This window comes from Notolabrus celidotus, chromosome 3 (genome assembly GCF_009762535.1).
Source record: "Notolabrus celidotus isolate fNotCel1 chromosome 3, fNotCel1.pri, whole genome shotgun sequence".
Taxonomy (NCBI): Eukaryota; Metazoa; Chordata; class Actinopteri; order Labriformes; family Labridae; genus Notolabrus; species Notolabrus celidotus.
The window spans coordinates 14,106,895-14,120,130 of NC_048274.1; the positions used below are offsets into that span (position 1 = coordinate 14,106,895).

At 40.7% G+C, this 13,236-nt stretch overlaps 1 protein-coding gene across 1 annotated transcript in view; it reads right to left on the bottom strand.

The window, feature by feature from the left end:
* Positions 1-12,801, bottom strand: part of phlpp2 (PH domain and leucine rich repeat protein phosphatase 2) — a 46,619-nt gene extending 33,818 nt beyond the window's left edge. The window contains 4 exon segments of the mRNA XM_034679511.1: positions 1,172-1,305; positions 9,377-9,657; positions 12,282-12,400; positions 12,403-12,801. Of these exon segments, the coding sequence (XP_034535402.1) occupies positions 1,172-1,305; positions 9,377-9,657; positions 12,282-12,400; positions 12,403-12,493 (625 nt within the window). The 5' untranslated portion in view covers positions 12,494-12,801.
* Between the last annotated feature and the right edge of the window lie 435 nt (positions 12,802-13,236).

Here is a 13,236-nt window from a genome sequence, read left to right on the forward strand (position 1 = left end):
AATAAGACTGAGGACACCATGGTCCAAAGCTGGGACAATTAAACACACCATAAGTTGTATTACCAAACAAACATAAATAGAAGGCTGTGATAAAAGGAGTGTTGTTAAAGGGCTCATCCAAGCCCAAAGAACATAACACTGCTGCCTTTAACCAAAGTGTTGTTCTGGTAAATAATCTTATTGTTTCAAAAGTGATTGAATCTATTGCTAAAACATCACTTTGGTTAAGATTTGTTAAAGTCAGCTCCTGAGTGCCGACTCAGCCAGAGAATTTCACTCTAAGTCTGCTGAGATTTCTGTTTATTTCAAGTTTTCATTCAGCGTGGCATCACCGCATTTCAATTTAGGGAGATTTGTGTACTTACTGTGGGAGGAAATACATGTGAGCCCTTTAGACGAATGTGGTTTGCTCAGTCTTCCCCTGTCTCTGGCACCACAGCATGAAAACAGCTCCAAGCCCCAAACACAAGGCGTTCCACTGACTCAGCAGGAACATCAGTTGCCATATTAAGTAGAAACATATTATACGACATCGTTCAGCGTTTACCCTTAATGGCAAACTCTTTAACTGCGGCTACTGTAAGAGTGTCATTACACCAAGACCCGGGCTCAGTGGAGGAGAGATAGAGATGTCTCATGTTTATGAAGATGCACTCAAATCGAAACTTGCTCCTGGTTTCTAAAGAGTCACGTCTATTCTGCCTCAGCAATAATACATCACAGTAACACAGGGCCACTAAGTCATTCTAGTCCTGGTCTCATGAAAGAGTTATGACAGCAGCAGGTAAGAGGCAGCCCACATGGGGATGGAGAGACATCACAGGATGATGGATGGGAAGTCACTTATCATAAGGCCATGATTGGTGTGTGTTGTTCCCCTGGCTATATCAAATACAAGAGACATCTTCAGAGGGACATCATTCTGAGGAGCTCTTAAACAACTGCTTTTATTTTGTCCAGATAGAAGTCTTTGCTGAAGGCGCACACAAGCCCACAAAAGATCAAAAGAGGGTTAGATAAAAACGTTTTTTTAACGTTTAACCTGCTTCAGCCTGGCTTCAGGCCCTCAGGTCTGTTTTCAAAGGAAGACACCAGGCTCCTGCCAGATCCCACTGAGCAGCAGCAGAAAGTAAAGATTGGAGATGATGGGCCCCTGTGGGTTGCTACTCACCACTGTAGAATCGGATCAAACAGCTGAGGTCTGAGTTGGCGGCTTCCTGTTGCACACGCATGGGGTCCGCGTATCCCAAAGCTGCCAGGTAGTCGTATATCATCTGGAGAGGACGCTCAGCCGGGTCGAGCCTCCTGCAGGACAAAAAGAAAGAGAGAAATGGTGTAACAACGTCAGTCTCAAAGGGTTATAAGCACTTTATTTTACCTGGTTTAAGTCAGGCATGCACACTGAGGCAGCGGCGACAGTTTGACAGTTTCTTTATTCCCGTTGAAAGCAGCATGTAACAGTATGTAAATGGAACTGCAGAGCTGTCAACGCCAACTCCTACAGCTAGTGTTCTTTAAGGGGAGCAGAGTCCAAAGCTTTGCAAAATACAGCACATCAAATATAAATTCACACAACAACATATTTTAGTAACTTCAATGACATGATGTCCCGGTGTTAGCTAAACTGATGCTCCATGAATGAAATCATTTTAAAAAGACAGTTTAAAGAATCTGTAAAACCAGACTAAAACCAGACAAACAATCATCATCCCTCTTTGACTTTCCATCCAGAAAGACAATGAACTATGCACTATGTTCAATAGGTCACCTGCCCAAGATAAAAGAACCACTGCCAAGAATTGAACCAAAGTCACTGTGGCGGAAAGTAAGGGTGCTTGCTTTATTTTGTTTGTTTAAGAATGATGTCCTGAACACTAGAAGGGCCAGAATTCCATTTCTACTAAAAAGGCCATGAGAGATCATTTTGACTGCCAGATTCCAAATTGTATCATATTATGACAAATACCCAATATAGAGGATCATTTGTTTATTGTTTAAGGATATATTTATGAAAATGATTATATGAAACTTTCCTCGGCTAGTCACTTTCATCTGCTTCTTATTCAGATAGATCGCCGGTCTGCACTGACCAATTCCTGGAACAACTGTCAGGCTTCCTCAGCAGTCATCTCAATCCTTGTGCTTCTCTTTGCCAAAATAGAGTTGTCTAATTTTCTCACTTTCAATCCAAAACTTTTGCAGGTTGCAGGATTGAGTCCCAGGCCTTGATCATTTGCTTTCTTCCACAACTCTCTACTCCCCACATTTCCTGTCTCTCTTCAGCTATGTAATCCAATAAAGGCGAAAATGCCCCCCACTAGCATGATTCCCTATAAACAAGTTCTCCACTATTTATTAGTATTTATGGACCTTTTTATCTTGTTTTTTACTGGTGGCACTTTCTTTCTTTTATCTTGTTTCTATCTTGTTTTTATTGACCAATGGTTGATTTTTATGTCTATCTTGTTTTTATTGATTTTGTTCTTATTGATTGCTCATTGCCTGTTTTTATTGTTTTTATTCAGGGTTACCTCTTAAGCACTAAGCACTTTTTCACTTGTGTTTGTCATGTATTGTCTTGTGCTGTTTGTTGTTTTGATGTTAAAAGGAGGCTGACTCACTGCACACAAAATCTACCTATGGGTACGAATAAAGTAACCTTGAACCTTGAACCTTGAACCTTGAACCTTGAACCTTGAACTTTGAACCTTGAACCTAAAAAAAGAATGTTGCCCTTGAACAATTTACAGATCTTTGAGTGGTTACAAGAGCCACAAACTCCCCAAATCAAAAATTGGAAACAATGCACTTTTGCAAAACCCAAATGTTGGTACTGCATGAACACCTTTCATGATTTGAGTCTGTACATCAATCAATCATGTATTTTCATGATACTTTAGATATAGAGCAGGTTTATACGGTCCTTTCAATATTGTGCTAATGGCCATCTCCTAAAAAGCGAATCGCTAAGAGCACATTATTTTGAGTCTATGTCATGGTTTTATATATTTTTAATGTGTTTTAGTTGGCAGGTTTTTATTTTTTAAGTTATATTTTTAGGCATTTTAGCCTTTATTAGAAAGGATAGCTTAAGAGGCTAGGACTCCTGCGACAAGGATTATAGCCTCTGCACATGGGGCGCATGCTCAGACCACTAGGCCAACGGAGCCCCAGTTGGCAGTTTTTTAAAGAAGAGGTGTTTCCAGCTACAAGGTGAGACTGGCTTTAACAAAACAATAAATCTATCAGTGTCTGTTTACATGAAGCTGGCATAAAAACCTAATCAAACAATAACATTTGCAGCAAATGAGACAGAAAAGTACTCTAATCATCACTGACACCCCAAGCACAATAGTAAAACAAATAGCAGTCCCCATTCCCAAGCCAACGGTGGTCTTTCGTCTCTCAGCTTTAATGATTCAAACGATCATGTCATTTGATTTGAGGGCTTTGTCTTTAACTCTTCAATGCAGTATTTAGTCAGCTTCCAGGCAACAGGAAGAGGATGACTGACAGTCCCTGTTGACCAATCACACAGTTGCTTACACTTAGCACAGACATGCCTCATTTATTCCCAAAGATTCCAGCCTTGCAATGCAGCACGAAGCTGTCAAATCTGTGCCAAATACCACCCAGAGGACTCATCCATCCTGAGGGTAGGCGGGGCATTACACAGTAAAGTATGGAAATGTGTGTCTAGAGTTGCTGTAGACATACCCAGCAGCCGACCCTGCAAAGACAGGTGAGGTTTGCAGAACGATGGTGTGCCCACTTACAGCATTTTCACTTAATGACTCACCTAATTAGACCTCTCTGGACTGTGTGGGTTTGCAAATTCAAAGGTGGACTAACATTTCTTTACTCCTTCAGTTGTTGCTCACAATTCCTAGCATGCTCCCTGTCTGATCAAATTGAGTTGAGGCCTAATCTGAAAATTACAAAATGACTGCAAATGAATGAGAGCCTGCTGACTGACTTCATTCACACTTAAAAGACAGTAGAATAAATGTGTTTTAATTTCATTAAGGTGTATTTACATTTTAGTAGCCAGCGGGGGATGTGATGCCTCAGCAATCATAAATCATTTAGCAAGTTTCAAACTTTTTCCACAGAGGCCAGGCACTGAGAGGGGGAGATTGCTGTTAGCAAAAGAAAATAAGAAAAGGGAAATTCCCTGCTGTGTAAACTTCATTATGAGCTGCTATGGTTGTACTGTATCAGCAGGTGCCTTAACAATAAAACAATACTTTTTTTCCAAAATGGAGGGAAGCTCCAAATTAGAATCCAGATCACAATACCCCATTACTATCACAATAGTCCCACATACCACCTAAAAGCTTCAGTTGTTACAGCTTCAATGTCTGTGATCAAAGAAAATGTAAAAAAAAAATAGGATTCAAAACAGGGGCGATTCTAGGATCGGATGTTTAGGGGTGCTGAGCTAGGCAAGAGACATTTCACTGTTTTGTACATTTTAATGTAATTTCATTCCAACATTTGTGAAAGAAAAGTATAAAACTTTTTGGGAAAGTCTGTGACTAAACCATCCAATCTGATAAAGGTTATTTAAATACATAGCAAAAGAGAAATTGATTGTAATCATAACAGAAACATATGGTAACCCTAATTTCTGGGGAAAGACAACTCATTTTGATACAGCAGCTCCTCAAAATAAACATAAACAGTATGTATGTTTCTGGAGTAAACCAGCCCCCTATAGTGAGTACCAAAAATACCAAAAATTGACATTAGAGTTATTTTTGGGACTTTCATTTGAAATGCAATCATCATGTAAAACGCAGTGGAGCTGCTGTATTTCTGTTGTTTAAATATTACGTTCAACCCAGAACTGTATGGTTGAAACTTGTCTAGCTTAATAAAAAGGATATACATTAAAAAAATGCAAAAATCTTAAATTTTAGGGGTGCTGGGATTCAATTTAAAGGTGCTTCAGCACCCCCAAAAAATGGGCTAGAAACGCTTATGATTCAAAACATAGGTGCATTTCGACCAAGAGTTCCCGGGTCTGTCAGCCCCAGAACTACTTTACCCTGAACTAAAAGGTTCCTGTGCCCCCATTGTTGTCTGCGTTTGACCACAGGCTGAAGTCCCGGGTAGATTGTGCAAATCAGGCCAGTGACGTATGGATGAAAAAAAATTATATTAAATAATATTTTGAAATCTTAATAAAAAACTAAACTAGTATGCATTCCCAGGAACTCCCTCTTTGTTTCAACAACTGTGTAAACTCCACAAACACTGTTACTTTCAGCCGAAAGTCCCAGGACCTTTGAAAAGTACTACCCCCCAAAGCAGGGGCTTTTCAGGGGGGAGATCATCTACCCCTGAACTAAATTTAGACCCTGGTTCCTCCGGTCGAAACGCATGTAGTTCAGGGGTAAAGTCCCTAGTTCCGGGGTAAAGTTATTCCTGTGGTGGAAAACGCCTAAAGTGGCTCAGTGGTAGAGTGGGTGCTTTTCAATCAGAAGGTCACAGATTTGATGGCAAGTCCTGTCTAATTGCGGAAGAATCCTTGGACAAGACACTGAACCCCAAAAACTGACCTGGTGTCCGTGGTGTGTGATTGGGATTAGTTCAAACTGATGGCGCTTTACATAGCAGCTTGTGCCATCAGTGTATGCATGTGATGAGAACGGGTGAGACAGTGCTATGAATACAGTCCGTCCATACCCATCTGTTTTTAGATACTTGGTTCCTTTTCCTGGCTCAGTGTGTGTCCATTAACCTGCCATCTTTCTCATTGTCAGTAGTGATCAAACAAGATAATGGCCTGAAATAACTGATTTGTTTTTAGCCCAGTCATCCATAGGGGTCACATGAGTTTGAAGCATTACCCTGTAGGTTTTACTCCAAGCAGGCACAGTGTTCGTTTTCTGTGCGAGGTTCCTTCCAACCCTTCAGATCCAATCACAGGGGCATTCCTGAATTAAAATGTATCTCCTGTCTCGCTGTGCAGGTTGTAGATACAAGAGGATGAGATAAGATTTCTCTGCAGGGTGGCAGGACTCACTAAACATTTCCGTAGAGGAGCCCAATGATTTTGAAGGCCTGTGGTATCAAGCTGCTCCTCTGAGAGGAGCCAGTTGTGATGTCTGGGAGCCTCCCTTTGGAGGAAACTTGTAGGAAACCCCGGGCATGCCCAGACGATGTAGGAGGGATTACATATGCCATCTATCCTGGGAACACTTAGGGATCCCTGAGGAAGAACATTTTGCTGGGAAAGAAGAGACGACTCCTCTGCTCACTTTTTGGTGATGTAAGTTTGTAAGCTTGATACTTGGCTCAGAAATGGACTGACAGAAGATCAGAAGTCCTTCATAAAGAATGTTCATCTGAAGAGGGAGTTTCCTGAAGCTCTCTTAACATTTTTTTCTTATTTGGCAGTTTTGGCAGCGCCTTTTCCACTGCACTGGACTGGTTTTGATACAGCACTGCCTCTGTGTTGGTGCAATGCCGTAATTGCAGTTCAAAATGAAAAAAGAGGTCTTCATGAAAACACCATCAGAGTCTGACAAAGGCCAGGGGCGGAACGGAGAGTAGGTGGAGGCGGCCATTCCCTGATTTTATATTCAGGAAAAACCCTGCACAGGTGTCACTTTGTTTTTCGTACCATGCAGGTTGTCCCCACAGACTGTTTAAAAATGGACGTAGTATCCGTGATGTCACCAAGCGGTAACCACCGGTCTGAAAATATGAAGTCCATGTGGAAGTGGTATAAACTGCAATACATCGAGAATCCACTTGAGGCTGGCTGCAGAAACGGCTTGGCTCTAAGAAGCTAATCTCTCTATCGGCACACTGTACGGGGGGTGAATTTTTTTCTAACGTGACGGTTCAGAAGATATTAAGATTACGAGTTTTTGCACAAATAAGGACATGACTGACTTGAGTCCCGGTCGGGAACACATAGCTGTTGGCTAGGAGGCTCAAACTCCGCCCACACTCTGCCTGGTTAAGTTCCGCATTTCCAATATGGCTGCCGCTGTCGGTTGGCTTCCAAACAGCTCTCAGGAACAGATGGGTGACGTCACGGATACTACGTCCATATTTTATACAGTCTATGGACGTCACCCATCTGTTTCTGAAGCGCTGTTTTGAGGCCAATCGTCGGCGGGAGCCATATTGCTGCTGTTGAGCGACTGTGACGTAAAGAGTCGGAGTTTGAGAATCCTAGCCAACAGCTACAGTGTTCCCGCCTGTCAATCAAGTCAGCTGTGCCTCTCAATGGAGAACTCGTAATCTCAATGTCTTCGAAACTGCCGCAATAGAAAAAAATTCACCCCCCGTACAGTGTGTGCCGATCGAGAAGTGAGCTATCCAGACTACACTCGTCTTTTGTACCAGGCTGCAAACATGTTTATTTCTGCTGTGCAGATGGGCTTTTTTATGGAGCCAGCCTCAAGCGGATCCTCGATGAACTGCAGTTTTTAGCACATTGGACTCATATTTTTAGACCGGAGGTTGCCGCTTGGTTGTGCCAAGCATTATGTACCACCCCTTTTTGAGAATGACAACAGAAACTTTCAGAGTAGCAGAGCCTTAATGATTAATCAACTGTAATGTTTTAAAGAATGGTTGATAGTGATACTGGTAAATCCCTGCATCCCCATCTTTAGCAAAGAACCCAGACCATGTCCCCCTATGCAGCACATTACTATAAGCTATAAAAGGAAAATCATGAGAAAAGCCTCCATCATCTTTCACTACAAATCCTTCCTCAGTGCTTGTCCCACTGCTGTCAACAGCTTTGTACTTTAATGATGCTTATTTTACAGTCCTTTAATCCATCATCAATCTAAGTGATAAAACCTTTAACATAGAGGAGATTTATATAAGGTTTTCAAAAATGATTAAAAGAATGAAAGAAAAGAAAAGCAATAACAGCGTCCTTACTTGTGTTTTTTTATTTCCATGAACATGTTCACTTTTTAAATGTCTTAATTTAATGCAACCTTGATTTGTCTTTACTGAATTATGCTATCGATTGCAGGAATTTAATTTTTCATAAAGAAAGCATGATGAAAAATCAAAGTCTTGAATAACCAGTGCCATGTTTTTGGAAATTGTAAACTTCAATATGAAATAGTAAAACTGCAAGATACCCTGGCTATTAATGATGGTTTATAACAATAAAAAAATCCTTCTAGGCTATAAAAACTAACTGGCATTTGTCTCGAAAGCCCACGTGTTGAATGGTTTCAAGATATTTTTCTGAGCAGCAGTACTCCTTATCATTTAGAAGGTACAATACAAACAGCACTGCCATCCATCATAAGGGACTGTGGTTTAAGCTATCACTGGTGCCCATTTTATCTCTCTGTTTTAATCTCCTCCCATAGGATTTCCCAAGAAAGCAAAAGACAGAGCGGCCAAGATTCCTCCATGGTCACGGATCAGTGAACCAGCTTTTTATCCTTTCACAGATAATCGAGGGGTCATTTGCCATTTCTGTCAACATATGTCTTATGGAGCTCAGCTGAGGCAGGCGTACCGTCATGCTCCCTGAGGGTATCTTGACGTGAGGTGCTGAGGGAGTGTGTTTGGGTTTATAACGTTTCTGGCTGTGTTTACCTGAAAGGTTTGATATGAAACTTAACCACATCAAAATATCTTTAATAAAGACTAAAATGCTTGTACAATGTTTAAACGCAGTGAAATCTTTCAATTACCTTTTCACATCTGGGAAACAATGGACACACCAATGGATACATCAGACAGTGATAATCATGATATAGCGTAATTTTTCCAGTGAATGAGATAATCAATTAGATTTAAACATTTACTTACAGTGTTTAACTAAGCTTGTGTTTAATGTGACGGTCCACCCTTGAGCCTATTTGGACATTTCATGTCTGTTGGTAAAGATGTGCTTATGTTTTCACCTATGCAGCTGCTTGAACCAGCATTACATCACATTTCACCTGCTGTGTAATCACGTAACTGCAACTCAGAGAATCTTTTACATATGAAGTCATTTTTTTATTTCTTTGATTTGTCTCCATGGCTTAGTAAGTAAATGATTAAACATTCAGCTTGGAGCTTTCAGATGCTGATGAGTGCAGGAGTGTAATATTGAATAGATCCAATGACGACACTGATGCACTGCTGCAGCTGTTGGATGTTAGATGCATGTGTTGGACCCAGTTAGAGCAACTGATGCAGGTTTAACCCACAATGCTCTCCTGTTCTGAAATGAGTGAGGGTATCTGTAATGCTCATTGTCCAAGAAGAGCTCTAGTATATTGTCTGAACTACAGTCCACCTCTGTGCAACCAACCACATTTTTTAGAATATTTAATAGCAAATCAGTGACTGATCTCAAACATACATTTACCAAAGGAAAATATGTGTTTACCTGACAAGGTCTCCATGAAGCTGGACATAGAGTCCCTGTCCATTCCTCTGAGCACACAGCTCCTCCACAGTTGTACTGGTGGAGCAGAGCACCAACTGCAGGTCTGTCTGAGGGGTGGAGGAAGCCTGTGGTCCAGAGGCAGGTGGCTGAGGGTCCACTGTCCCCCCGTACAGACACACACAGCCCCGCTGGGAGTCCCCCTTTAGCCAATCCCGCTCCCGCGATCCAAATCTAGTCTTCCTCGTCACACAGCCGCGACTCCCATTCCGCTTTATGTTGCGCTGCAGACACAGAAAGAGTCATCATTACACACAGGATGACATTAGATACATATCAGCATGTTGAACATCCATCTGGTGGTGCCAGGAGGATCATTTAACACATCTGTGCTGGTAGATATCCATTACATAATCTTAATAATCTACTAACTCTCAACCAAACTAAAGAATAATCTGTTGAAAGAGTGAAAGTGTCAATGCAGCTGATCCACAACTTTTGGGAGAAGTCCTTTACAACAGATTAAGTTAGTTACAATCAAGTGAAGGTGACACTCCTTGAAATTGGGAAAGTGGAATTTGTTGTAGTAAAGTAGAACCCCTCCTTTATGTTGTTACATTTTGGCAGACAAGGGCATCAAGGACAAGGAAATCAATGTTCCATAATCAATATCCACTTTAAGCAAATATTTTACTGATGACTTTACAGAGGACATTTATTGTTGCTTTCCTCTTTAGACTCAACCCCAAACTTCCTCAGAGGACTTTTCTTTGTTCTTGCTAGAATCACTTGTAGCAATGTTAGCTGGATGTGCAGTCACTTAATGTTATTCCTCAAATGTAGCAATGCCAGACCATAAATAAATCTGATCATGGCTGTGTTGCTAATAGCATCACGTCTCTGTAATCTGAGATGTTATGGTATTATCTGAGCCGATCATGAAAGCTTATCCTGAGCACAACAAGAGCATGACAGCTTGTCAGTCGATCCAAGAGGTACAGGTAACATCTATCCACTTTTCTTACTCTGCTCGAAGGTTCTGCTGTACACACACGGACACACAAACACAGAAGCTACACTCTTCACTTTTTTATAAGGGAGCACTTTGGCTCCTCATGAGATTGGAAAATCTGTACAGTGTCCAATATTGTCTCAAAAAGATGATCAGTACTGACTTGGTTTAGCTTCACTGAAGCCTTTTTGTCCCAGTTATGATTGTGGTCATAATTTCCAGAATCAAAAGTGAGATTTTTCATTTAGATTATTAATGATTAGTTATTTTGTTTCAAATGCTGTAAATACCTAATTTAGCAACTTCAACATCAACTTAGTGACACATTTTTTGAATAAAAAGCTTTAATTAATTTCCTCTTGACTAATCAGTTTGTTAGTAAAGCCTCTCACTATCAGCTCTAGTGTTTGATCCCTAACAGAAATGTAATTTGTTGCAGGTATAAATAATGAATGAATGAATAAATAGATGGGATTGGATTTTTTGCAATATTCATTAGTAGCCAGTTAGTTTATGTTTCATTGAAATGTCAAACTATATGTGAAAACCAGTATTTTTTTCAGTCAACCAAAGAATAATATGAGGGGAAATTTAACCTCTATTTTGAGGGTCAAGAAAGAAGCTTTCACTTTCACTCAGTTAAAAGCAGAACATCATTATTCCGGTGGTTAAAGAGGTGGGAGTGTAACCGTTGAGAGGTCAGTTTCAATTTCACACCTGTTGGAATATCTATTACAGTCAAAGTAAACTGCCCTACCTCTCAGCTCCTATCAGGGTGTGTCTGAGTGAAGCATCAGAACTACTAACGCTTGCTGCTGTGGAAACACTCAAAGGCCAAACAAGTTGACTACAGATATTTAACTGGTTCCTTTGTGTGGATATGCATCACTGTGGGACTGTGAGAAAAAGGGCCAAGCTGTTTAATAGTGTGCATGTTCAGTTAACCTGTCCTGAGTCAAAAGGAGGAGATACATACACTGTGCTCTACCAGTGGGCGAAATGGAAATGGATTTGTCAATGAATGAATGATGGCAGTGGGTTGCCTTGTATGTATCACAATGTCTAGCTTCAACACATACTGTATCCTTTGCTTCATCAGATCAATAATTGTGGCCATATTTAAGCAAAGAAGGCAGGCATCTGGGGTTTAGATATGACCCCTGATTAGATTAACACTTTAGGATACATTCCTGTGAATGTTTGGTTCCCTATAATTCATAGGCAGAAAAAGTATAGGGTTTCATCACCTCTGAAAACACCTAAATTCAATCATAGTGGAGTCCATGTTTGAAATGAAGACTTATTTCATGTGCACCTTCTCCTTAATACAATAACAATATAATGCATTCATATTACTTCAATGGCAGCCACATTCTGTGTGCATGTGTGTGTGTGTGTGTCTGCTGAGCACACACACATGCACATCAAGATGCTTCCTCAGGGAATTATGTGACAATACACATCATCCTTCCCTAAAATGTCATACAAATTGTTCAGTGGTGGGCCTTCCAGTAAAAGCTTTAACTGCCTTAAGTGTGTGTGTGTGTGTGTGTGTGTGTGTGTGTGTGTGTGTGTGTGTGTGTGTGTGTGTGTGTGTGTGTGTGTGTGTGTGTGTGTGTGTGTGTGTGGTTTGTGGCTGTTAATTGGCTCTGGTACATTCCTCATTTAATGACAATCATCCACGGATCAATCATCAACTAGAGGATATCAATCACTGGGTATCACAGGCATTACATAATATTACAAGGATGCATTCTGGTGCACTTTGCCCTGTTATAATCACCCACTGCAATGAAAGAAAACCTTGACATGTAACACCATATAGATATTTGTCGAGCACTTTGTATTGTTTGAACTGCATCACAAGAGAACACAATCATCTCGTCTCTGACTTGCCTTTAGCACTCGGATCCCCGTTGCAGCATGAGCTCCATGACCACTGCGGCTGCCGCGACCTGCAGTCTGATTCAGCCCCGCTTGGTGGACCACCGTGTCCGGCTGCCTGTCTATGCAAGCCCGTTATCTCCGACATCACCTCCTTTCTTGATGCCCGTTTTGGTATTGGCCGCCTCGACCGCTGAGTTATTATCCACGTCCTCCATCGCCATGTATGATCCCTATTAGGAGCGACAAAAACCTAGAAGCGTCGTCCGGGTGTGCGACTGAGAAATTCCCACGGAGAGGTGAAGAATCATCCTGTGTCGGTGTGCAGCGACGCCATATCCAGACTGAATCTGACCGCTGTCAGATAGGCCTGCCGGAGAGCTGATCAATAAACATTAAATGGGCGGGCTCATAGTGTTTATTATTCATCAGCCACTGCCCCTTTCCGAGAGGAGAGGCTTGACACATTTATCATAAAGCGTCATTTACCACTTGATGCTGTTCGGAAAGGAAAATCACGATGTGCCCTCTCTGTAGGGCGTGTCTTTGCTACTCATGCTGTGTGTGAGTTTGTAGATGGAATGTGTGCATGCAGATGTAGGATCAATATTTGAGTGAGTTGTTTCAAATATTTTAATTAAATTTTTTACACATTACAAACAGATGATCAATGTAAACAATTCAAGTAAGTGATGTTTTAAAATTTAATTTAAAATAAAAGATTGAAAATAAAGAATAGTGAAACTATAATACGATAAATAAGTTAATATAAAAAATAAATAATTGGAAAATAAAAGAGCATAAGTATAAAATAAAAATATATAACCATACATGTACATACATACATGCACATGAAATAATAAAAATAAAATTAATAAAGAATAAATAAATAAACAAATGAGTTGTGTTTTTTTTCACAGATGTATTTATTCAAATTTGTACACATTACAAACAAAAGATCAATGCA